This window comes from Falco cherrug, chromosome 4 (genome assembly GCF_023634085.1).
Source record: "Falco cherrug isolate bFalChe1 chromosome 4, bFalChe1.pri, whole genome shotgun sequence".
NCBI lineage: Eukaryota > Metazoa > Chordata > Aves > Falconiformes > Falconidae > Falco > Falco cherrug.
The window spans coordinates 29039246-29065655 of NC_073700.1; the positions used below are offsets into that span (position 1 = coordinate 29039246).

The following is a 26410-nucleotide window of genomic DNA, read 5'->3' on the forward strand; positions in this document are numbered from 1 at the left end:
TTTCTAGGATGAATGCTGTGCAAAAAATTCCACTGCCTTACATCAGGCTTTTTGATACTGTAAACATCTTAATAGAATTCATGTGCCCAGTGTCCACATGGTGTGACTAGATGCTAATAAACGATCATCTTGACAGGACTTTGTGCCTGGAATACCAAGACTTGGGAAAGAACTTGGACCCACTTCCTGAAGATCTGTAGAAACATTCAGCCTGCTTGGTAGTGCTGCATTTTGGTAATGGGCCTTCTTCCATTGCTTTTTCTTTCCTTCCTGGGATGTTTTCCTGTTGGCCTGGCTCGGGCAGCTGCATAAGTCTGGGCACAAGTAACAGTTCCTGGAAGAGTGGCTGGATCAAGCTTTACTGATGATAAGGTCCATGCCGGTTTCCAGCCGGAGGGTGCTGGCAGCCTGTTCCTGGGCTTGTGTTTCAGAAGCTGTCTCAGAAGTCCAAATTCCTGGGTAGACCAATGCTTTGTCTGCCTGAGAATGCAGTGGGCGTTACTGCTGCCAGTGAGCTACGATTGCTGGCAGCGCAGCTTGTGCTTTGAAATTGGACACAAATGGCTAAAAAGTCCCGTGGCAAAAATAGGTGGGGAGAGTGTGCAACTCCTGCGACGTCGGCGCAGCTGGAGAGAGGCAGGAAGCCTGTCTCAGGGGCCAGGAGCTGCTTAGCAAGCCAGAGTAACACAAACCCAAGCGCGAGAGGGATGGAGCCCTTCGGGTGTTTTTTAGTGCCTGCTGGAAGAAGCTCCCATTTGCTAATTTGCGATGGGTGTCTTATTTATTTCTCTTTAAAGCCATTGTGAGTGGTTTACTGTGTCATAGCGCCGGCAGCTTGGTGTGGCAATGGGTGTCAGGGCTTGCCACTGGCTGCATTCTTTTTGGGACAGTCAGAACTGCACCGCTAATTCATCTCATCGGAAGCTTGGGAGTTTTTTTGCACATGGATTTGGTCTGGAGATATTTTAAGTCTCCATTTAAATTATTGAATTCAGACGTCATCTTAACTACTGAAAGGAAGGGCGCTAATAGGCTCAGAAGTCTGCGTGCGCTCTAAAATAATAGCGGGTTTAATTGCTGTTGGTAGATGGGTGGGCTTTTCAAGCTGCTGCATGTAACTTTGGTTACTCTCGGTAGGATCTATCCCTGGTGGGCGGGGTGGTGGTGGTGTAAGTGCCTTTTTTTAATACCATGAGCAGTGGAAGGTGTGAAACATGCAGCTGACTTGAGACCCTAGCTTCCAGTGGCAGCCCAGGAGATAAGGTTATTTGTGTACTGGTGTGGTAGTTCCTGTGTTTGAAGTGCAGCTGAATAACATGCTGATCAGCATTAGTCTGAGGAGGAGTGGAGTAGTTTCATTTTAAGCAGGTTACTGGAACGGGAAATGTGGGAAATTGGGGGAGGGTAGGCAGGGAGAACAAGAAAAAAAAAGGAAAAGGCAAAAAAGGCCACTTAGCAGTGCCCTGGTGGCTTGAATAAGTTATCTTTGCCAAAGCACTGAGATGGAAGATAATAAGGAATGTTTTACTGAGCTGGGATAATCTTGTTCTCAGCAGCATTCATGTCACTTTTATAGAATTTCAGGTTTATTTTGGAATATCTCAGGAGTGATGTTTTTCCCCTGGGTCAGTGCTTAAGAGCTTGTGGTAGTTTTAAATTTGTAACAACCTTTGAGAAAGCTTAATTCCTGAGGACTAGAAATAATATTCCTTCTGAATGACACCTTTCTCTTAATTACCAGCACCACTGTGGTCCCCTCCCTGCGTTCGCGAGGGGAGCTGTCAGTGCCTGATTAAATGGAAAAAGCATTGGGCTTTGGGGGAAGACTTCAGCACAGGGGCAGCTGCTACCCTGAGTCATGATGCTCTCTTGCAGCGTTTCTGACCCAGGTCACGGGGAATTGAAATCTAAGCATGGCTTTCTCGCTGGCTTTGGGGGAGCCAACTCCTTTGCTGATGCCAGTGCAGCCTGCCTGTTCATGGGGTGACTTCTGGAGGCTGTTGTTGTCACTTGTAGTGAGAAGCAAAGTTGGCAAGCTGAAATCTGGGAGTGTACGTAGGTGTCAGGGTGACCTGAAATGTTTTCAGTTGGCTTCTGAGGACAAGCGCACTTGATTTGCTTACCTCTGTAAGGAGGCCAAGCTAGTGTTTGCATTATTTAGATAAATATTTGGACAAGATCTGTAGAGGCATCATGTGCTATTACACTGTCGTATAAGGTGGTCGGGATTGGTACCAGCTAGAATTTTTTTGGGGGGGAGTATAAGGATGGAAAATGGCCTCTAGTAATACATGCCTGTCAAAAGCACCTCTCCATAAAGCTCCCGTACTTTGTTGTTGATGCTGACGTGCTCTTACCAAGCTGTGGGCACTGGTGGTGTTGTGTCCTGGTTGGAGAAAGGCAGACGGCGGTTGGCTCTTCTGCAGCCTTTGCAGAACTAGAGTTAGGAACAGATTTATGCTTTTACTTCCAAATACCGTCCCAAAGACATGATGCATTCTTATATTTGATGGATGGGGGGAGGGAGGCCTCTCCCTGATGCTTCTTGCAGATCATTTTTGCTTGAAGGCACCTGAAGGCTGGTGGTGGAGGGAGCGCTTGCCCGCATACCTGTGGAAAGTACAAAATGTTGTTGGCTAAACATGTTAGTGGCACAGCAGAGTGGAACAGGCAGCGATGTTGACAGCTGCCTGCAGCACAGCGGCGATGCTGCCTAGAAGACTTTTCTCCTCTCCCTGCTCTCGCCATAGCGTGCTGTAATGCAATTTGAGGAAGATGACAGCAGCAGTATAATGGGGAGGCAGGAAAAAAGCTTTTATTCCCTTGCAGGAAACCAGCAGCGTACGGTGTTTCATACTTCCCTGCTGCTAGGATTTCCAGCTACAGATGAACGAGACTAGCAGGACCCATTAGCAGTAACTTGGGTAGCATAAATAGTTCATGTCCTCTCTCTATATTGTTAAACCGGAATCCTATTGTAGTTGAGCAGGCTTCATTGTGTATAAACTGGGAGGTGCCCTTGGATCAGCCATGACGAGCACAAACCAGCTTGCAACAGCTGGAACGCACCTCTGACTCGAACACAGTCTGAAGAATGCTCCTCAGCTTAATGTTTTTATGTTTGTTTAGCAGTTTGTGGCTGCTTTTAATGACCCTCTATCCCAGATGGTTAAATAATCTGTTTGATGTTGTACTGTTGCAACACCCAGGAAAAGAATTTATATTTTACTGTGTGAAGGCTTAAACAGTGTTGGACACTTGACTGCGATGACTAAGGGGTAGGCACGCAAATTTGCAGCCTGAAGACAGTTGTGTCCTTAGCAAATGGTCTGATTGCAGCCTGTGCAACCTCTTGGCTGTGGCCTGTAGTGGTTTTTGTAGTCTTGCTTATGCAAAATGTTTGCCTTGGGATAAAATTGTTAGGTACCTTGCAGTCTCCTAAATCTGTATGGCTGTGGACCTGGAGGATTAATGTGCAGTGTGTGCTTCTTTCCTTGCTTTTTAGCTGGCCAGCTGATCATTGTTTCATTTATGAACTTTAATAGTCTCAGAAGAGAATAATGCTGGATGTGGAGCATCTCTATAAATCTGGCCATGATCAGACTTCAGCGTTTTCAGTTCTGATGTAGTGGTATGCTTACCTCAAATACAACCTCTTTGCTTTTCTGCTATTTTAACATATTCTGCCTAAACCCTGCCGTGACCACTGCCACGCAATGTGGATGAACTCAGACTGGACAACTGTTGGGAGCCTGGAAGGGCTGCCCTCAGTTTTTGGTGCTGAGGGCTTGCTTGCTGGGCTGGAATTGGTTGGCCACAAGGCTAATGCATGAATGCGATAAAAAAAAAAACAACCAAAAACCAAAACCTAACCCCAGTTTAACAAAAGCAATTGCTGGCTGGCTTGAAAATCTTGTAACAACTGGCTGTGTGCAGTGCTTGAGCAGTAAGGGTGTAAGTTACTGTTCTTCAGAAGGGTTGGTGGTAATCTCCTCGTTGCTGGGTGCAGTAGGCAGCTTTTTTTTTTTTTTCACTCTTTCCAGCAGGAATCGGTGCAGAGTGTGGACTTGCTGCTCAGGTGTTGCACATGCCTTGCAAGGTTTCCATCGGTATTTTACTCTCGGTATGTCAGGCAGTTTAAGATGTGTTTCACTGTGCAGGGAACGTGGCCTGTTGGCTCAGTATGGCTCTAAGCTAGCTCTTGCATGTATTGAAGCCCTTCATCTGAACGTGTAAAAGCATCTTTCAAAGGCAGTGCCTGATCTTGGACTGGGAACACGTATTGCTTGTGTGCTGGTTGGGTATCAGCTGTGGTTGCATAGTGTCAGCTCTTAGGCAGCAGTTTAAGATCTTCCCCCTTCTTGCAATTTATTTTAGCATCTTAGTTGTGTTCTCCCACTTATGCCATGGTGGATGTGTGAGGAGAGAAGGCATCTGATCTGAATTCTACAAAAGACATTTTCCAGGGCATTTCTTCTCAAAGCTTAACAAATGCAGGTAGAACTCTGTGTGAGAGGAGGGTGACATGCTGTGGTGTGGAAACGTGACCATCTTAAGCAGGTCTTGCAGTGAAACCCTTTTTAACATGAAGCCACAGCTTCTGGCCGCTCACCCTTGAAATTATGGCAAGTGCAGATGCTTAACGTTGCTTAAAAAAAAGGGTACAGTTGGAATGACCAGAATATGTGACCTGTGAAGTCATTCTGTTTGGAAGTCCCTAATTCTGGGATGTTTGACACCTAGACTGGTGGCAAGCTTTTAAGTCGATACTTCTAGAAGTACTGTGCAGATTGACATGGAAATCTTCCTTTTTTTTTGCTAAGGTGGGCTAATGCAGTAAGCTGTGGTTTTTCCCCTTCTGTGCCACCTCAAGGTCAAGTCTCAGCTTTTACATTGTCAGCAGCTTTGCAAAATTGTGAGCTGTGCTTTGTGGACTGCAGCTATCCTTGAAAACAAAAATATTTTTTTTTGGTCACTTTAAAAATACAATTAAAACACCCTGCCCCCTTTCTTTCCATATTTGCTGCTGGTGGTGTGTTGTGCTTTATTCTGGAACACAACTTCCCAGGGGCAGCTTAGATGGTTTCCCGAGTCGCTCTGCTGGGCAGCAGCTTAACATCTAGGATGCCATTGCAACCTATCAATCCTTTGTTATTTTATAGTCTTCTGGCTACTAGCGCAACTAAAACTGACGCTTTGTGCTTTCTGGCCCTCTTGGTTTTGGTCTAGTCAGTCCCTCGCCGCTGCTGTTAATAGCAGTTTGCCAGTTGCGTGCGGCCTGCCTCCTCCTTATTCCCCGTGCCCCCTGCAAACAGGGCTGTGAACGGAGCAGGCTGCTGGTGCCTCATCTGTGTGATCATCAGTGCCGGAGTCCTAGGGTCACCCTAACCAGCAACCTTAAATCCTTTATTTCTTCGTTTCCTCTCCAGTGAAAAACAGTGCTGAGATGGTAACCCGAAGGCTCCTGAAGACGTGCATCCACTTTGTTAAGTAACTACTTAAAAGCTTGCGCTTGGTTTTCTTTGTTCGGTTATACCTTTTAAAGGTGACATTCAGGATCCTTGAAAAAAAGGAAAGAAAAAAGGGAAAAAAAACCCCCAAACTACTAAGGATTTGGAGAGGAAATGTGTCCTCTTTCCTGGAGAGTTCTATGAAGTGTGAGTAACAGAGGAGCACTCTCATGTATGTCCTGTGGCACGAGGGCACCTCTCTTGGTTTTTTTCTGGGTGGCTGCTGGGTTGGTGGGGAAGAGAAGGCAGCTGTAATTAATGTTACGTAGGGCTGTGACAGGGTGCGTGCAGCACCCGATCGTCCGTGGAGTCCAGCTCCTTCAGGCACTGGTGGGTTTAATAACGGTGCTGCTCAGAGAAAGGAGCCTCTGCCGCCGCCTCTTCATACGTGTGAGTTCAGGGTAAGAAAACTGGAAGTAAAACTCGCTCTGGAAGCGGCAAAGCTGCAAATCACATGATGTTGTGTGCTCTTCCGTTCGTCCCCACCCTTATGCCACAAAATCAGAACAAAACCGTTCTTTAAAGGGATGGTTTGGGAGGTTGGCCGTGAGCCCACGGAGGTTGGTTTTGCGTGCGCTGCCCTAGCGAAGTGCTGAGCTGCTAGCATCTGACTTATTGCTGAAATGCTAAGCTGGTGCCTGTTTGTGATGTGGGAGGGAGGTCTGGGATTTTGGGGATTGTGCCGGTTGACCTTGCACGTGCCAGAAGTGTGAGACAGGTGGAGTAGATAGCTCTTACAGGAGCTACCTGTGGAGACACCTTTTCTTCCCTCAAAGCCTTGAATTTCCACTTTGCTGTTAAAATGAGCCCAAGGCAATGGTATTAACTCTCCTTTTTAACCGGACTTTGTAAATTTAACTTTTTTTTTTTTCCAGGTCTCAGTTTGGTAGGGGAGGCAAATGACTGATCCAAAGCTCCCCACCTCTTGTGCGGGGCATGTTTTTTTGCATACGTCAGAATTGGTGGTCTCACACCAATCAGAAAGATGTGATGATAGGGAGCCCTGTTATCAGGGATTGTGGGAAGGAACTGAGATGTCCAGCAGTTGATCTTGGTACCAGTCATCGGGCAATAGCTCGAGGACATTGGGAACTTTGAGTTGAATTTAATTAGTAGCTGCCCAGTTTTGGGGAAAAAAGGCATCTTTTAGAAGTTTTTCATTTTAGAGAAGAGCTCACAGAGCAGAGATTGGTTTTGCTAGGAAAACTGGTACGTTGTAGGTGGCCAGCTATTAGGTGAATAAGATAAAACTGGACAGGTTTCTTTCCTCTTGTACTTTGTGTTCATAGATGCAATAAAAATGGAGATTGGTTATTTCAAAAAATTAGGATTAAGTGATACTGTCACCTTTAATGGAATGATGAACTGCAAGTGAAGTTGGTAAGTCTAGTGGTGTGCAGACTTCCAAGTTGACTTGCAAAATGAGAAAAGTATAGTTATGGATTTGAACCCAAGTAGTCCTTAAAAATCTGCTCTCTTAATTGCTCCTGACTAAGTGATTTTCATTATATTGGAGCAGTGACACATAGAGGTGGCTCATACCCTGTGAGTCCATAGCCTCTCTTCTCAAAATATCTTCTGGTGTGTTCTTGGTAATGCTGATGACTGAGAATTGACTGTGAAAACACACAAGCAGAGCTTGGAATGAAGCTACAACAGACCATACAGGATGTTAGTAAAGCTGGACAGCCCTGTGTTGGTGAGCTCGTGGTTTGCTCTTCAGGGATGCAGGGACCACTAAGCGCTCTGCAGTTATCGAGAGCCGTCACATCGGCTGTGAGCCTCGGTGGCAAGGGCATCCCTGGCTTCGGCACATGTTTCACGGGACAGTTTGTCTTCTTGGGAGCTTTTGTGAGAGAACTAGAAGTTGTGATTGCTGCCAGAGAAGCTTGATGACTCCTTGTCCCTCTTGTCCATCTCAGTAATGTTCTAGCCTGGAGCGCTGCTTCCAAAACCAGTTATGTTGCTGGTGTGGCTGCAGGAATAGTGGCCGCTCTTTTGAGATGTTTTCTGAACAAGGGGGGGGGGGGGGCTTATCTTGTATATATTGGGAGGTAACCAGCTTTGATTTACTTTTCACAAAGTAAATCTAATGCTTCTAATGTTATAGTGTCTTCTGTTTTGGTGTGACAAAATCAATTCTCTGGCTTTCAGCAGCAGAACTGTGGTACCTGGCTCTTAACGGAGAAAAAAAATTGTTCAGCTTTTGCTCCTTGATTTTTCTCAGTTCTCAGGAGTCCTGTTTTCCCCTTCTTAGAGGGCGTACATGTCTATCTAAAATAATCTGGTAAACCAAGCCAGCTGCTAATGTCTTGTGAAACATTTAGGGAGTGTTTTAAAACTTAAAAACCAATTTCATTATCAAATGATCTTCTTGTCTGTTCTTCCTCAGCAGATGTTATGGGTCCAAAAATCTACATGGATGCGGTCATCGTAAATCTATCCCCGTTCTGTGCTCTTAAGAGGAGCCTTTGTGTGGTATCTGTAGCTGGTTGTGCTGTTTTTGTAGCAAACCGAGCTGCTGCTGGAAACCAGGTGGTCTTGCCTGCGAGCCACTGCCCACGCACTCCTCTGTCTTCAGGAGGCTGGGGTAAGGATTTTGGGCTGGGGCCAATGCTTTTGTTTTGGTGTAGTTTCCTGCTTTTGCCAGAGCTGTGGACGGGCCTCCATGCAGACCTGCTCGGCAGAAGCCCTGCTGCAGGTTGCTTCAACCCCTGGCTTTATTCCTTTGCAAGGTATGGTGCGGTGGCAGTAGCTGCCTTGTGCATAGTAAATAGGGCTTGTTTGTGCCTAGCGGTTCTTGTCGGGCTTATGATCAGGGGATTTCTAATTTTTCGTTGGGATGATGCTGCTTAACACGATCAACTGCTGTTAAACTCTCCCTGCTTTTGCTAAGTGAGTGTTACAAGCAGCAGCCCCCAGCAAATCGTGAACCCTTTGAAATGTTTCAATGAAACGCTTGACAGTGAGTCAGGCTGGTTTATTTCCCTTCTGTTGTGCTTTATTTTTTTTCCGGAAGTGCTGAATTTTTAGCTTTTCATTTTGGTGGTTGTCACAAGCCATGCATTATTCAAGTAGCTTGTCTGTGTTTTAGCAGCTTGAAACGAGCTAGAAATTCACCTTGCTTGCAGGCTACCGGCACACACGTTTGCTGCCTGCAGGCAGAAAGTAGGAGTTGATGCTCTTCTGTCAGTGTAGGTGAGCAACAGTGGTGCTGCTGTATGGGGAAGAGGCTAAAACACGCAATGATTTGATGTTGCTGACATCTCTTTCAAGTTGCTCTTTTTTCTTTTTTTTTTTTTTTTTTTCCTCCTCCTTTCCCCTCCCCTGCTTCAGTTGGATTTTCAATTCCTACCTCCCCTGCAGTGCTTTCTGTCTGATCCTGTTGCCTTGAGCTAGAGCCAGAAAAGTGCTTTGAGTCTGGTCCCATCTTGGGTATGTGGGAGTTCAAGATCTCAAATGCTGTAAGTAAGGGAAAAAATACATTACACTGTGTCTCGGAGGGGGTCTCCCCTCGACTGTCGCTTTAAATTCCAGCACCATCTGAAGATGCTCATTGCAGCACAAATGCGAGGTGGAGGGAGCAGATCCGAGTTCTGCTCCAATTACTGCAGTCCCAAAACGCCTGCATATACTGGGAGTTTAAATATATGCACAGTATCAATGCTTGCTATTTTTAGGTTAGGCTAAAAATATGTAACGTGGTGTTTGCAGGGATTTTGAATGTGTTTTGGAAATCTTTGTGTAAGCATTCCATGTGCACCTGAGACCTGCTTCATCTCTTAGCAGCTGATCCCTCAACCCACGGTAGTGGTTGAGACCAGTGGTGTTATAGATTATATTTTTGCATGTAGGAGAAGCTGGTTTGGGAAGTACGTGCGACTTCAACTGCCAGTCTAAGATCTGTCAGTTCAAAGAACAGTTACACGTCAGTCCCTGATGGTCTCTTGATTTTTCCAGTGCTGTTCTGTTAATGGGTTTTCTCCTCTCAAGTTGCTGTAGGAAAAACCTGAATGGGGAGGATTTTATTGCCTGTGCAGTGAAACAACTTGGATGTGCAGAGTCATGAATACGTGGAGTGATGTGGAAAATGGAGGGGAGGTTTGGTGGAACCGCATCTGCAGCGTGGTGATCTTTGCTGTGCTGTCAGTGGGTGGCTTCAAAGTCATGACGAGAGTTTTGTGTCAGCCAGATTCTCTATAGGGATTCAAGTCCCAAGTCCAGTTTGGTGTGTGTACAGGTGGGAGTTTATAAGAAAAAGAAAAAATAATAATTAAAAAAAGGCTTGCATGTTGTATGTCTGCCTGCTGCCAGGTCCTTTTCTGTTGCAGCGGTTCTGGTACCCTGTCCTTGACTGTATTGCGTAAAAGCTGATGGTCATGTTAGAGCTTGGTTATAGGTAGCCTTATTCTTTACCTATAAATAGGCACTGAAATCACTGAGGTAGTGTGGAATAGCTGCTTTCCATCTGTCTTGCTTGCATTTTTATTACGTTGTTTATGTAGGGTAAGACCCTAGGGTGGGTGGCTTTGATCTTGTTACTTCACATTCTTGGCAGCCTAGCGCTATAAACATGAATAAACTTCTTATTCATGCCACTAGATGGAACTGGCCCATGCTTATAGATATTTGTTTAAACTTGAGCGCTGTATTGAGTATTGACACAATGAATTGCTAGCTCTCGGTGGAAGCTTGGCTTCTACCCTCAAAGCAGTGCTTTATTAAGCTGCTTGGGGTTTTATGCAGTCTGTTTTGAAACAGAAAAGTGGTATAATGCCAGTTCTTCCCAGGCTTGGCTTTTTTGTTGTTGTTGTTGCCTTGACTGTGTATTACAGTTAACGCTATTTATTATATTCCTGCTTTTAAACCACCATGGGTCTTCTGGTGATGTGTGAACATCTTTCACTTCTGGGGTTGGAGCAGGAGGTAGACAGTCTGTTATCCCAAATATAATTTCAGATTATTTGCTGTACCTCTTTCTTGGTGCTCAGGGTTGAAGTGTGCAAGTTCCTCTCTGTGGGAAGCAGAGCTGCCTGTAGAGAATATGGGCTTCATGTTAGTCTTGGGGCTTATCCCTTGTTCTTGGATGTGGACAGCTGTGGTTTAGCCAGCATTGGACATAGCACCTTTTGAGCTGTTTGGGAGAAGACTGTGCTGAGCATTTGCAGTGTCGACCCACCACACAAACACGCGTACCCAACTCTGCTAATGCATTGCATGCCCCCGTAGGGGAGAAATATCCAAGCTACTTAGCTTTGCTCAGAGCAAAGCCGAGCAGACACCTGTCTAGCCCCTGTCTGCACCGCTTGATGCTGTGAGGGCTGACTTGTGGCTTTCACAATCGTCCTTGGTCTTCCCCAGCCAGTCTTGGAGCGATCCTTTGCTGGTTTTGCCTGCTAAGAGGTTCCTTTGTTGAGCATGAGCCTGCATGAAGGTGCTGGGATGAGGCAGGTGCCAGCTATGCAGGGGCCCTTGGTTGTTGCAAGGAGTGCTTTGTAGGACCAGCCTGCTAGGAAACAGAAGTGGCTGGCATGGGTAGAGGAGCTGAGGAAGCCTGGGTGCTGCTCCTGGCTTTACTGCTAGCCTGCTTGGTGGCCCTGGCCACACTGGTCCTTTCCATGCTTCCATTTCTCCATCTTTTATATGGCAAGAAGCATATTGATCTTGATTCCTAAAGTACTGAGATAGCTAAGGATGGAAAAATTCTATGCAGGGCTAGGTGGCAGGGGGAAAATACAACTGAAATAACGTGGATGTGACCTCTCAAAAAGGACAGGGGCTGTGCAGGCTGCTGCTGCCCAAAGCTGGCTGACTCTCAGCGCTGCCATGCAGCGTGTGCTTGCTGTTAAATGTGGCTTGGGTTTTAGCTTTAAGTGCTAAATTATACTTTTTAAATTTCTTTTCTTTTTATCCTGTATTAAAACATTTTGAAGATGGTAATGACTAGTTCCTTGAGGGGGGTGTAGATATGAGTACATAGTATGCATCTGAACTGATTTCTTCATTTTGCTGTCCTAGCTGCAAATCCTATTCCCTGCAGAGGAGGTTAAGTAGAATTATTGAGGAGGAATTTATACAGCTCTTGTGTACTAGCAAACAGGGCTTTATAGCAGACCCACCATTTTCTTCCACCTTAAGCACCAATAAATATTTAACAACACAGATTCCTCTGTGCTCTAATAATGAGATGAATATTTCTCAATAAAAAGATCTCCGTTCTCATTGCAGTGATCAAATTGTGCTCAGAGTCCCCGTATGTATTCAGCTGCTCTGCAATAGTGGAATTGAGAGCTATAAGCTGACGGAGCATAAAATGGAAACCTACTGTTCAGGTTGCAGTGATTCCTCTGACCCCCTAATCCTGTCTGGGAGCCTCCAGCCGTCTCATTGTGCCTCTCTGAGAACAGGTGGGGGGAGCAAATTTTAGTCCCCAAAGCTCGGTCCTGTGGGGGAACCTGATCCCTGTCGTGCTCGCTTTTCAGTTTGAGAGCAGGTGGCGTGTTCAGGAATTTGTACCAAACCCTTGTTGAGGAGGGAATGTGCCTAAACCAGGGAGGTCTTTGCTTTAAAACAGCAGATGGTGGCTAGGAAGTGTGCTCTGTAAATGTGACTTGTTCACAGTGCAGGCACAAAACACACGCTTATATACTGCCCTGCCAGGGGTGCGGCTTCCTCCTGACATGCCAACAGCATGGATGCTGTGGAAGTGAGCTCAGAGCATCTCTGGTCCCTCTGAAGTCTTCCCTCGGCTTGGAAGCACACAAGGGCATGGAAGGTGTGATGCTGGTGGCTCCGTTTCAGCTGTGTGGCTCAGCTCCTAGTCAGCTGAGCTGCCAGTTCAGGCCCATAATATGGGCTGTTCACCACTTGTCTGTGGTAGGACATCATGGCGTGGGGTGCTGTGGGGGATGAGCTGTGGGCTTACATGGTGTTGTCTGTGGCAGCTCAGGCAAGAGGCTTTCGCTGCTCTCGCCAGTAGATGGTGGCAGTAACACCGCTGTGTGAGATGATGCATCAGGTTTTTGACTTGGAAACGGGAGAAGATCCACATATGGGGAGGGTTTGAGTCTTGGCTGAACAGAACTGCATTTTTCCCCCTCCCTGCCTTTCTGTGATTGCGTAGCTACAAGCGTCTTCGTGTCATCTTCAGAGAGGCTCCTCGGGCCTGATTGCGCTCCTCAGTTGGCTCTCTTTACTGTCGGAAGGGAAGATAACAAACGTGTCTGCTTTTAGGCACTGAGAAGGTGGTATGGAAAAGTATCCTCATGGAGGGACCGTACTGGGAAGGCCAGGAGAACCCCCCCCAAATGATCGAGCAGCTTAGTCTTGGGAAAGCTTGGTCAAGATGCTGCTGAGTTTGCCTGACTCTGCTGTTTCTGTTTTGTCCTCTAGTTCCTCGTGTGAGCCTGACTGCCATGGCTGGGCATTGATGCTTTTCAGTACAGCTGTTCAAAATGGCAGAGAAAGGTGGAAATGAAGAGGTAATTAACTTGAACAGCTTCCGTAGTCACCGAGGGAAAGGTGAGTACAGATTTGTGCGTATTTCTGAAACTCTTTGTAAAACTCTGGTTACAAGCAGCAGGATTCATAGACACTGAGCTGGCAGGAGTGCTGTTAATGGGGGCTGGCTAGTGGTCTGGTTTGCCATGTCATATGCTGCTCTGTTACACTTCCCAGCCACCTACAGAAAAGTCTTTCTTTTTATGCAGACATGCAAAATACTTGGCTCTGGTCTTTCTCATGTTGTACTGCCTTAAGGCAGATTGCTAACTTCTTGGGAACACCATGTAGAGGTATTTCGGCAGATCTAAGGGGCGTATGGTGTTCCACCTTTCCGAGAATCTCATAGGAGAGAGGCTGGCTCTGCATTCGTATCCTCGTAGGGCTGTATGTATTGGCACCTGTTCCTCCAAGAGTGGAATTCAAAATGATGCTTTCTGTGTATGCCTGAAAGGTGATAAATGAACGCTCATGAATACTTCAGCTAAAGTATAAGCCAAAACTTTGTATCACATCACAGGGAAGGCATGGTTGTATGCTCTTTCTGCAGTACAGAAACCCTCTGTTTCTGTACTGTGTGCATAGCGTGTGTATTCCACCCTTGACAGGCCTTGAGGGACAAGGTTGTCATCTAATCGCAGGATATCTTCTGTACCCAGCACCAGGGGCTCTATCTCAGTCTCACATAAGGTACTCCTGCAAAGTCACACTCTTTCAGAAGAGGCGGAATTGCATGAACAACCTTATCTCTCCTCTAGAATGCACTGCACGTTAATAAAAGAAAAGGAATCGTCCCTGAGATACTGAAAGTTCAGGACTTCTCTACAGAAATTAGGAATAGGTAGCTTGTTTGGAATAACTTTTGCAGCAGCTTGACTTGTGCTGATATTTGGGATAGAAGAATTTCTGTGTAAGTGTCAGAGTGACTGGTGCATGTGCTGGTGTGTGTGCAGGGGTTTTGGTCAGAGGGCCAAGGGAGGTAGGAGTGGTGCTAACAGTAACTTGCGAGGAACCAGTGACCTTTGAGCGCTTCTTCCCTGTTGCTGCAATGCAAATGTGAAGATTGCTTTTTCGGATGTTTCGGTACTTGTGCCCTGTAATTTCAGTTATTTACCTTTAGCAAATAGCTAACTTTACTTACTTTACTACAGACTGCATAAACCGCAGGGATGAAGGTCTTATCATGATATCAGATTCCTCGGATGAAGAATTACCCTTGCTGGAAACGCCAGCAGAGCAGAAGCATGAGGAAGATGATGACGATGTAGTCATCTTGGCAACGGTAATCTTTCATTCTTTCGCTTGCCCTGCTTTATTGATGGCCTTTATAGCAGACTCTTGTGCAAATACCTGATGCATTCCTTTGAGTGTACTGTCCGGTTACAGTAATTTGCTTTAGATGTCTGAAATGAATGTTGAAATGATGGCATTTTGCTGTCTTTAAGTGTTTAATCGTATTTTGGGCGTGGGGGGTGAGAACTAGCCTGCTAAATTGCAGTGTTAAGGTCTACTTAACGAAGGCTGTAGCTTCCATAAAGTTATTTATCTAAATCCAGAAAGGTAGTGCTTTGTAAGAGGATTTGATGTTCCTTAGAAGGTGGGTTTTCAAAACAAGCCTTGTTTGACCTTGTATGCTTTATATTCCTCTGCGCTATTTGGATTCTTGTTGGGCTGTTGCAGGCACTTAAATTTTTGCAGTTTCACAAAGCTAGCCCGCCTGATAAATCCCTTTCCACTGGTACAGGCGGTCACACAGAGGAGGGCCAAAGGCTTTAGCTTATCCTGACTATTTTAAGTGTCTAACTTCGTATCTAAGCTATACTAAGAATACATTAACTAGAGGCATTGAGGAAATGGGTTGCAAAGCTGACCTTTCTGTTTCTTAGTTGAAAATGGTAGCACAGGATACTCAGAGTGTTGGCATACAGCATTCTGTCTGCTAGAAGCAAGAACAAGGCCAGAGATCAATGTTTTGAGCTTTGGTTCCTGCCTGTTTAAATAAACTGGTGAGAATGCAAATATGCCATCAGTTAGTTCCTCCTTCCCAGACTGTTTTACTGGGAGGGAAGTGGGTACTGATGTGAGCTTAGGAAATTATTCCATTCTGAAAGTCCTGTGCATCCTTGGTTCTGCCAAATGTTTTCTTAGCACCTGGGGACAGACTGAGGATGGAGTTCAGTGAAACAATGATATATAGATTGCAGTTTTATGCCTTAAAACTGTTTAGCAAGGTGCCTTATTCATTGGTTTTCCCATCAGAAATTGATTAGATACAAAAGATCATCTGGAGCAAGGATTCTGACATGCCAGAAGAACTCCTGCTTACTCTTGTCTATCTTCTTTTTAGATCCCAAAGCATCAGCAGCTTCTGCGCCCCAATGTCATCAGACCTGCTGCTCAATGGCAGGGTGCAAACCCTGTGGGAGAAGGAGGATCTAAAAGTGCAGTCGAGCCCTTGAGAAGCGTATATCTGCAAGATGAGATCGCGACTCTGCTGTGCCAGGGAGACCGGTATAATCACATGGTGGAGAGCAGTGCTGGACCGAGCTGGGACAAGAATGTGACCTTTGCCTTGCAGCAGCCTGGACCATCTGAGCTTAATGGTCCCAAGTTTGAACTTACAAGTAACGAGGAGCCTGGCCCAAGTTTGCTTCCAGCAATGAAGACGAGTCCACAGCCTGTTGTTAACAGAGAAGTGGTTAGAGTGGAGAATGCAGACCTTCCACCACAACAGGAAGAAAAGGTAGAAGCCCCAGGATGGCAAGGAGAGGACTTGGAGCCAGAGCAAAACCCCAGAGGAAAAGGTGCTACAGCCAACACAGACCTGGAGATCCATGAGAATCCTGAGATCCATGAGAGCCAGCTGGATCACCCATACTTCCAGCCGTTGGAGGGTGAGCCACATGCTGTAGTAAATGGTTGTGCTCCTCAGCAAGGGCAACCTGAAGCAGACCCAGGATCTTTGAGGGCATGTGGAGAGAAGGCTCCTGGGCCAGCCTTCCCCCGACCTGAACCACAGCAGGATGGGATTCCAGGTCCTGCTTCACCCCAGCTGGCGCATCCACCAGAAGAAACGGGTCAGCAGGCAGCAGTAGACAATGAACAGCCAGGTCCAGCGTTCCCTGCACAGGGCTCTCATGAACTTGGCTGTAGTAATGTGCCAGAACAAGGAGCTGCTGGGCAGGACCAAGACCTCACTGCACTGCTCATCAGAGAGACAGTAAGTATTCCCAGGGCTAGTTTGCCTTCTGTGTGCCTGTTATTTTCAGACAGGTTTTTCAAGGTGTGTAGCGTTTCACATGCTCACAGCACATCCCTGTTGACTTCAGCTGCAAATCCTCTTCGTTTTGGCTGTGACTCAGCTGTGCAGCAGGTGAAGAGCATGCAGTGAACTGTCTTGGAAAACTTTGGTTTGAAAGACTAGCCCCAGCACTATGGCAGAAGTGGTGAGAAGGTCTGAATCTGGAGGGCACTGTTAGCTTTGGGATGGGCTCTTGGCCATAGAGGTTTTACGAAAATGATTGCAGGGTCTCAGGGGCGCAGCAAGGTGAAATAACTTGGGTCTGTTCCCTTAAAGGCTACTGCCCTCTCAGTTCTGTAGGATTTTTTTTGTCTGGCTGATTCCTAACCCAACTCTGTAGAGCTGATTTAGGAATGGAAGTAGAGCTAAATGAGCAGAACTGAGACACTGAACACTGGCAGAGGGATGGAGGGTGGGGCAGAGAGAGCTTGGAGGTACATGGCTGAGGGCTGCGGCTGCTTTCAGCAGGCTCTTCTGAAGTAGTTAGGTCCGTGGCCACATTTAGGCCACCATGGTGGTCAGGGGTGGGTAATGGTTGGCCTTGTGGTGTGGATTTCCAGGCAGTAGCACTGAGGGATTATTGGATAAGCAGCACCAAGACTTGTGTGTGTGAACTCCACATGCTCCTTTCTGACACTGCGTGTGAAGCTTAGCATGAGGGACACTAGCTAGAAGAACTGAACCACCAAGAAGGGTACTCTTTTAACCTTTGGTGTATTCAGCAGCTTGGGCAATGTGTATGTTTAAAAACAAAACAAAAAGTGGTGATGCTTCACATGGTCTAATGTTCCCCCCACCCTGCCCCATGCACACTTCTCCCCTTCGATTTACTGGGAAGGAAGGGTCTCTCTTGATGCCTTATGGAATACTTTTTTGTAAATAAGTGTGTACCACTAAGCCCATCCCCTCCACATCTTCCTTCCACATCCCATATCTGATTCTGTTCGGGAAAACCGGGGTTGAGGAGAATAATCGTTAAGCAGCAGTCCAACAAAATTCAGTTCTTTCCAGGTAAGACCTTGTTGATCAGCGACTTGCCTACAGATGGGCAAGTAGAATCTCTTGCATTGTCAGGATTGCTTGATGACCCTGACCAGTCCAGTCTTGCAAAGCAAAATATCATATGGTGCAATTAATTGCAATACCTGTACAGGAACCCAACAAGAGAAAGCAGCAAAGGGTGCTCTTTGCTGCATGGCTAATGCTGGGAGAGCTTTTACAGACATGCCAGTAAAGGTTTGTTGTCTGTTCTGATCTTGTTGCTAGTGTTTCTGCGTGCTTTGGGTGTGTATACATATTGTTGGGTTTTTTCCTTTTTGCTTTGGAATGTTGTATTTCAGCACAGTCTGGAACTCCTTAATCTTCTGTCTGAAGGTAAATATTAGCTTTTCTTCTGTTGTAGATCATACCTACGTGCCTCGCCTCTTGCTTGTTGGGCCAGGGGCTCATGGCCACTCACATCACTGCCCTTGCTCTTCTTGTGAGAAAGAGCTGTTAGCAATCGTTCTGTGGAGCAAAGGAAAGCCAGCAGCTTGCAGTATCCAGGCAGGATGGATATAAATGGTCTCTTGAAATTCATTTTGGCCCTTGTCTCAGGAGTGTGCTAGATAATTACCTATAAATCTCTGTCTCTGGTGCTGTTGCTAGGTTGTGCTGCACAGCTCCTCTACCTATGTAACCTTTAGCTTTTTCTACTGTAGGAAGCAAGATTCCCAGATGTGAAGAAGGAATATATTGAAGAGCTAATCAGCATCAAGAACTGCTATGACTTAAATGTGTAAGTATAAAGCTAAGAGCTAAAGTGTAGCATACAACAGTCTGGCTGCAGTCACATTTTCATTTCCCTGCCCACTAATGACGCTGTTCTAGAGCATATCCAGGCTGGGAGTCAGCACTGTGGTGATAGTGCCAAAAAGCAGTGGTTTAGGGTTTTTTCTTTCCTTTTAATAGAGCTTTTTTAAAATCCTCTCTAAGTTTGACATTGTGCTGTAGCTTCTCTTCTTTTAAGATAACTTGCTTATTTAAAGATACTACATATAATTTCCTCCTAACTATTACTAGGGTTCTTAAAAAGGGTGAGTGTCAGGATTAAGGTGTTCAGATGATTTCTGTAAAACTCTAGTATGAAGGTGAGTTGGTGAGGTTTGAGTTGAAGAAAATAGTTTCCTACCTCTTCATTTCACTGGCTTTTGGCTTTTTCCAGGTAAAGCTGACACCAGTTTGGACTCCCTTATTTAGTGTTGTGATATTGGCTTTTATCCCCTTTACTGAAGCAAGTAGCAGTGGTATTCTTTGAGTTCTCTCACGTCACTTTTTGCAGATGGAATAGAGCAAACACATTTAAGGGCTGGCAGGATTGATTCTAGATATCTGTTGAGGGACTGATTTTGGTCAAACTGAGCAGAAACACAAGCCAAGAAGGGAAGTAGACAGAGTGGAAAATCATGGTGAGTGTTGCTTTCCCAATTGTGTTAGCAGCTGAACAATTCTGTGGTGTTCATCATGCTTGGTATCTCTGGGAGTCATGTTAGAATCAAAAGTTTAAAATAAAGTCATTAACCTTAATGATAAGTTGCATCATCTCCCTGCCTTTGGGTAAAGCTTGCACAGCTGAAGGGTGAAGGATTGCGTGTGTTGGCACCAGCAACACAGAGGGAAGAGTGGTTTGAAGTAAATCACTTGTGACTTGTGTCTGATGCTAGGTGGCCCCTCTCTCTTTCTCCCTCTGCAGCTGTCACTGCTATTTCAAACATGTTGAAACTAGTTATTGTGTGACACAAGAATGAAGAATAGGTGTTGGTTGCCAGAGTATTCACCCTATCTTGTATGAATCCAATGCCCTTTCCAGTTAACTAGGGCACTAATTAAGCAGTGTGTAAGTGCATGAGGCTTAGAATTAGTTACTGGACCATAAATAAGTTAACTGGCAGGGAACTAAGGATGATCCCATCCGTTGGGCATAATTTCCTACTCTGCTGCTTTTGCCTGTGTTGTGAAGTCGTGCCTCCAAAGTAGGGCTTCTTGGTTAGAAAGTCATCAGCCTGTAACTTCTTTCCTCCCTTTCGAAAGGGCTTTCCCTGGAGCGGTGGCGTAGTCTGCATGAGAGAGGCTTTCAGGTGCCCACACCGTGTACTTGGTGCACCTCAGTGTGGATGCTTGAGTTGGGAGCGGTAGGGCCATTCCTCAGGGTGACTGAGCTCTTGAAGTTGGACATCTGGCTGCAGGACCCTCTCACAGATTGTGTGAAAAAACTCGTTATTGTGTCCTGCGGGGATTTAGCGAAGCCTGGTAGAATTAAATCCCAGTATTGGCTTCTATCAGTCTTAATGTGTTCCTTCCCTTTTTGCTACCGAAATCTCTTCTCTGCTATTGTGTGCCACAGACCCAGCGAGATGAAAAGGTGCTTACAGGCTTCCCTGTAGGCCATCTACAGTGTCTGCTCAGCGGTGCGTTACCCACTTACTGGATGATAAAGATTTCTTCTCCATATTTTTATTCCTTTAACCAAACTATCTTTTGAGTTGTCACTGCATCTTTTGTATGAGAACAAATGGGTCAAAGCACTGGTCAGCCTCGCTGGCAGGGTCTCTTTGATCTCCGTGGTACGTCAAGCTGAATCAGGCTTGAAATATAATAAATAAGGGTGGCTGGGTTTGGGCAGGGATGAGGCTTTTAACTGGCTCCGTGTCCTGTGGTGCAGATATTAATGAACAGTGCTGCGAGTGTGCGTGCATTGCGCGCTGGGACCCACTTAACTAATTGTCAGACATTGAAGGTTAACATCTCTGAAAATCCCGAGCATTGAAATGGCAACATGCAGAACAGTTCAAATGTATTCTGACTGTGCCCCAGCTGAAACCCTTGCATTTGAGCTGCAGTGGTTTGAGCTCCTTGAAGTTTCTGTTTTGTTGGATTAAAACAGTTATCTTTTGTAAAAGGGATGCGGGGGGAGGGCTGGAAGCTATTAAGCACTCAGTGCCAAGATATTTTGTTGTTTTCCGAAATGATTGTCTTAAAACTTTCAACCGATGTGAAAGATAAGATGTGGGAGCTCCTCTTAGCAGGGTATCATCTATTCAGCTTTTGTGTGCAGAGGCATTCACAGTCAGTCAAAAGCTTCTGGCTCAATATGTCAATACCTGATTAAACAAAAAGAAATGCCTCTGCTTTGAATGTGAAAGCAGGCCTAAAGTAATCGTGCCTTGATAGTGGGTTAATGCTTTAAGCCAGTTCAGATTTCTTAATTAGGGACTGATTTCTGACATCAGGAATGTAAATTAGCTGCAATTATGTCTTTGCTGCAGCCTAGCACCTTCTCATTCAAAAAGTTTTACAAATGTTAATTGCTTGTCCTAGCTCCTTTCAGAAGGATATTATTCTAAGGCTGGGGAAACTGAGGAACAGCTTATGCTCCTTGACCCAGTGAGCACAGCTGGTTAGTGGTGGTGGAGAATAAGCTATGACAGTCTGATTCAGACAGGTAGCCTACAACAAGCTTCCCTGTCAAAAGGGCTTCTGAAGTATTTGTGGATCTCCAGCAATGGGGTATTCTGAAACTATTTGCTAGAGTCTTTTCTAAGCTGAAATACTCAGTTAAGCTAAATTTCCCTGACAGTTATGATTGTTTGTGGTAAGACCTCAGGTATGCTGCATTTACAGGCTGGTATGCAATTTTTTCAGCAATCACAGTTAGTGATTTTCTAAATTATATTCTCACTAGACCAGTTTCTAGTGGAAGTGGACAATGCTGGTGTGATTTCAAGCTTTATTACAATGAAACCTGTATTCAGAGTACATGTTACATGTAAACACAGTTTAAACGTGTTTCCGTCTCTGCTGTAATGTGAAAGTAGATTGAGACTGGAGGCTTTAATTCAAACGAGGGTCTTTAATCTTTTGTTGAGGAAGACATTGGTCTTTCAAGGGTTTTGTAGGGGGTTGTATGCTTCTTTTTCCATAGATGCATTTGTATTGGGCACAGTAGATGACAGCTGTGTTTCAGTTAATGCTGCTAGTGTTGTCATTGTTTTTTCTGGTACAGTCTTCATCACGTTCATTCCAGAGTAGCAGGAAGTTAGTACGCCTCAACTCTTAGTCATGCAGGAATTGACATGTGCTTAAAGGAGGTACCGCTTTGCCACGACTTCACCCGTGGATCTGAGTGGGGAAGTAACCCTAACTGTTTACCTCTGGCATGGGGAGGTGTCTGTTGGCTAGTAGCTCACCCGTAAAACCTTCATGAGTATAAATTTAATTGTCAAAAGACAAATCTATTTGCTTTTCCTTCTGCAATTATACAGGCAATCATTCTTCACTCAATCCTCAGTCATTTACTTGCAGTTTGCTATAGTCTGGGACCTCCCTTGGTTCTTATAGGGCAGGCTGTGACTTGCCTGCCTAGCCTCCTAATTACAGGATGCTGAAAATTAGACAAGCGAGGAATGAACCTGAGCTCCCAAACCCTGAAGTAACTATATTTATCTTTTCAGACTTTGTAACTTCCTTCTGGAAAATCCAGATTACCCAAAGAAGGAAGGCAGAGTGGTTTTAAATCCCAGCAGCAGCCTGCTTGCCAGCCAAGATGAAACAAAGGCAAGTGAGAGAGTATCCTTATCTATAGTATGCCTCTCATCCAGTCTGTTCAACCGGAGTGGACCTTGGGATGTCTGGTTCTATTAGCATGTATTTTTAGAGTGTTTGGTTGAGCCATACTTTCGTAGGAGGCTTCTGGGTGCATTTAAGGTAGTGTTAAATAGCAACAGTTAGTTGCTTGCAAGATGACTTCCAAGACTTCCCTGTTTTGCTGTTGCGTAGCTGCACAGTGTCTGCTCTTTTGCCTTCAGCGAGACCCTCTGCCCTGCCTGCCTGTCAGCTCCCCCAGCTGAAGTGTTCATTTTGATAAGTGCTGCAAGAATTCCATCGTCATTCTGTCACATGAAGTAGACTTGGCCCTCGGGTCTCTCTTGTGTGACCTTTAGGCATTGCCTTTCAGCCTCCTAACTGCACATCTCCCTACAGCCTCTTGATGATTTTTCTTTTTTTTTTTTTTAAGTCCATTTGACAAAAAAATTTGAGCCACTTTGAGCATGTTGAAATAGCTGTGCGTGGCCCGAGAGAGAGAAATGCTGAGTAACTCTTTCTACTCTTGGAGGCATCTCTCAGCCTCAAGCTGATAGTTGTTCACCCTCTACAGCAGCCTACCCGTAGCCTCTCCTCACTCTCATGCAACCACGTTCAATGGCTTTAAACTCCATCGCGTGGGTCCAGCTGGGGACAGAGCTGCAGTGTGGTGCAGCTCGGCTCAGGTTGCCCACACAATGTGTATCCCCATAGGCTTCACACCTGTGCTGCGCTCTAAGCTGCTGCTTAGGCAGGTGCTCAGGACTGGGTGCCGTGTAGCCTGAATTTTGGGTGGTCTTGCAGAAGGTCCTGATCGCTGAAAGGGTGTTCTTGTCTGTATTTATACCAGCCTTTTTACATCTTTCACATTTTTTCCTTAGGTGCCTAAAGTGGACTACTTCGACTTTTCCAAACTTGCCCCACTTGACCAGCGGTGCTTTATTCAGGCAGCTGACCTCCTTATGGCAGACTTCAAGATGCTGAGTAGCCAAGACATCAAGTGGGCGCTACATGAACTCAAGGGACACTATGCAATCACACGAAAGGTTCTCCATTTCAAGTCTGTTTTCTTTCCTAGGGTTATCTCTTGTGTCTGTGGAGAGCAGTGTGACGTCTTTTGCCTTACTGGACCATCTGCTAGTGTGTGGTTATGGGTTTTTTTAATACTCTTCCTTTTCTAAGAAGTATTAATCCATTTAGTAGAGACTTGCAAAATTTATCAGCTAGATGGAACGCTGCAGGTAGCTTTTACTTTTCTCTAATAGGAGAACTGGGGAAAACACTAGCTAGTTGATGGTAGGTGACGCATTAAACTGAGAAGTGTTCCTGTCTGTCACCGCTGAAGTGTGCTATAGTTGCCAGTAAAGCCTAGGCATTTAGCTAAATCTTAAAACATTTAACTGCTGCTATTAGTTAACTGACTGCATGTAATTGAAAAGAAGCCCAAGTCTCACTGTCCTGTTTCTATTTCTATTCTTGTGGAATGAGCCCTATATCCTGGAGCTGTGAAGACACCGGTTTCAAGTATCAACAAACTGAATGTAAATGTGGCTTTAAGCTTTTGGCCAAAAACTCTTTGTCTCTTCACTTGCTTGATTGAGCACTGAGTATTTGAGCTTTTTTTCTGTTGAGTTTGGTTTTTTTATTTAAAAAAAAAAAAAGCCCAACCAGCTCTGTTGCATCAGAGTGGAAACCAGCTGTGTTAGAGTAATAGCTGAGGTGTTTTGAAGTATCATTTGGTTATCTTGGTTTTTGTGGGATGGCTGTTTTAGGAGTACATAAAGCAATAAGGTGAGCAAAGGAAAGGTATACTTGCCTCTGTATGGGGTGCTGGGCTTTCACGTTTTGGATCAGTCTTACGTGCGGGTTTAGTGTGCTTCAATTTGAAGTATGTGCTTCTGCTTTCTTCCAGGAACAGGCAGGATTTAAGTCTGTATGTTATTTTCTAGGCCTTTTCAGATGCTATCAAAAAATGGCAGGAGCTGTCTCCTGAAACCAGTGGGAAACGAAAAAGGAGGAAAGAAATGAATCAGTATTCATATATAGACTTCAAATTTGAGCAAGGTAAATACCAAGCTGTGCGTCTTGTTCTCTCTGCATCATTACTGTAAGCAGAACTGGCTTGCAGCAGAAAGTGCTGTCCTTGGGAAGGGATACGGTCCTGAAAGAGCTCCGTTTCTGTCACTGTCTGGTATCTGTTTTGGAGATACTCTTCATTAGTACCTCTGTTTGGTACGGTGCTATTTGAGATACTGAAGTTACGCAGCTGGTGGTGTGTGGAGGAAGAAAGGTTTAAGCTTTGTTCTGGCTGCTCCATCCTGTTTCATTGTGTCTTTAACTCTGCTTTAGGGGATGTGAAAATCGAGAAGCGCATGTTCTTTCTGGAGAATAAGAGACGGCACTGGAGGACCTACGACAAGCGTGCTCTTCTCCCACCGGTGCTACTGGAGCAGGAATTCTATGAGCAGAAAGTTAAAGAGATGGCAGAGGTGAGTGGTAGGAGCTGCCTTCATCTTGTGTTGCAAACGACTTCAGCTATGGTAGAGGTCTTGGCCCTAAACATGGAAATCTGCCTCTTGCAGAAATTCAAACACTGAACAAAATATTGAATAACTGACTGCCTTTGCCTCTTCACTACCTGTTAACATGTATGACTCTTCCCAATTAACTCATTTTTGAAGGAAAAAAGCCAAGCGCAGAGTTTCATATTTCCTTAAATACATAGCTGCTGCTTTTACAAATACTGTTCTGAGCCTTTTGCGTTACGAAGTAGTAAAAGCTCTACCAATTCATTCTTTCCTCTAACTGTTAGCAGGCTTCTCTGCTGCTTTAGGACTTGTAATTGCAGCTCAGTGGTGGTGGTGAACAACCACCAGGCCCAAGGCAGTCTGTCCACTCCCTCTGCCTTCCACAAGTTGGCAGTCCTCTGTCTCCAGAACGCCTTGTCTCGTGCTGAGGACCATGTGTTTTGAAGCAGAACCCTGCAACACCCGCTGGCATGTTGTCTTCCCCTCGTAGTCTAAGGGAAGACTGCATTCACAGCTCTGCACCTACAGTCTTTCTAAAGTAGCTACTGAAAGATCCTTGTCTCTTAGGCAGATGGATAGCATCCCCTTTTAAACACAAAGCTAATGTTCCTTGGGGCTTTCGTTGGAGGGGCCTGTTGGGTAGAAATCATTTCTGCCCATGGAAACCTGAACCAGCAGCCCTCAATAATATAGAATTTGGTTCTTTGTTCTTGCTGCCTTTGCTTTTCCCATCTGTTTTAGCTGAATCATAAATAGCTTAATGGATTGGAAGGATGGGCTGAATGATGTTGTAAGCAGACAGTGAGCTTTTTATGGTGGTTTGTAAGTCCTGAGGTAACGTACAAGAGTGTAGAGGCTGGAAAATTGCTTTATCTATTCCGTAAATACAGATGCACCTGTCTCTCTTACAGCATGCAGACTTTCTCCTTGCTCTGCAGATGAATGAGGAGCAATATCAGAAGGTCAGTATCTATAATGTGGTCCATTGAGTTCAGCTTATGCATAGACGCTGTTCTGCACTTACTTCAGACTCTTTTGGCTTCTGGAATGGAGCTTTTCTGAAGCTGCATTTGCACTGGGCTGCTTTTGAAGAGCTGGCAAAACCTGCGTAGTGTGTGGTTGGCTGGCTTCCAGAAAAGGTAGACAAGAGCGGAGTCCAGCAAGGCAGTATTGATGCATGGAATGATCTGTAGTAATTCAGTCAGCTGCTGCTTGTATCTTTACTGGCCAGAATAAATATTGCAATAGAATAGTACCAGGTTTGCTCTTGCTGCTACCATTATGGCTGTTTGAAACAGATATGCCGTTGTTGGAGCACTGACGGTGGAAAGGCCTTCCTCATTTGTAGAAAAGACTCTTAAAAACCTGAAAATCAGGGGAAATCAGGTCTTTGCCTTTAAACAGAGAAAGTTAGAGATCAGTTCAGCAGCTGTGGATTGCCTTTTCATTCTCAATGCCTGTTTCTTTGGAGAAGATGCTGGACCTTCGAAGAAGTGGGTATACTTGCTTTTTAACCGTGACACGTTTCCCTAGCCCTGCAGTGAAGAGAACAAGACAAGGTCCTCCCAGGCAGATGGGTAAATGTAGCTTTAGAGGGCAACAGACCTGAAGCTTCGTTTTCCCCATATGAATGGTGTGTACTCTGGGCTGCTTCCCTGTGATTGCAGCTTCCCGAACTCAAGATGCTTCTCAGCCTGCAAGCTTAAGAAATGCTAAACACCATGTGTTCTGTAGCTTTTTGGAACCTGTCAAACAGGACATGTAGATATTAAGTTACTTAAAACTGAGTTTCCGGTTGTGCTTAGTGAGTTTTGACTGCCAAAGAAGATATCTAGTGGAATGGTGTGTATCTGTTGCCCTTTTTTAGAATTAATGCTGGCGTTTATGGCTTGCACATGTATGCGGCTGTATGTTGCTATAGCTATTGATGTTCTGATGATGATAGTACCTCT

General features: G+C 45.3%; 1 protein-coding gene across 4 annotated transcripts in view; it reads left to right on the forward strand.

The window, feature by feature from the left end:
* Positions 1–26410, forward strand: part of RNF216 (ring finger protein 216) — an 80991-nt gene that overhangs the window by 2096 nt on the left and 52485 nt on the right. For 3 of the 4 annotated variants that reach the window (XM_055708288.1, XM_055708285.1, XM_055708286.1), the window contains exons 2-10: positions 12903–13031; positions 14162–14292; positions 15358–16230; positions 18012–18088; positions 21801–21903; positions 22812–22976; positions 23880–23994; positions 24280–24419; positions 25370–25420. In XM_055708288.1, coding sequence (XP_055564263.1) covers positions 12965–13031; positions 14162–14292; positions 15358–16230; positions 18012–18088; positions 21801–21903; positions 22812–22976; positions 23880–23994; positions 24280–24419; positions 25370–25420 — 1722 coding nt within the window. In that variant the 5' untranslated portion in view covers positions 12903–12964. Of the gene's footprint in view, positions 1–7926; positions 8101–12902; positions 13032–14161; positions 14293–15357; positions 16231–18011; positions 18089–21800; positions 21904–22811; positions 22977–23879; positions 23995–24279; positions 24420–25369; positions 25421–26410 lie in introns of those variants that run through there. The other variant, XM_055708287.1, reaches the window with a different exon arrangement.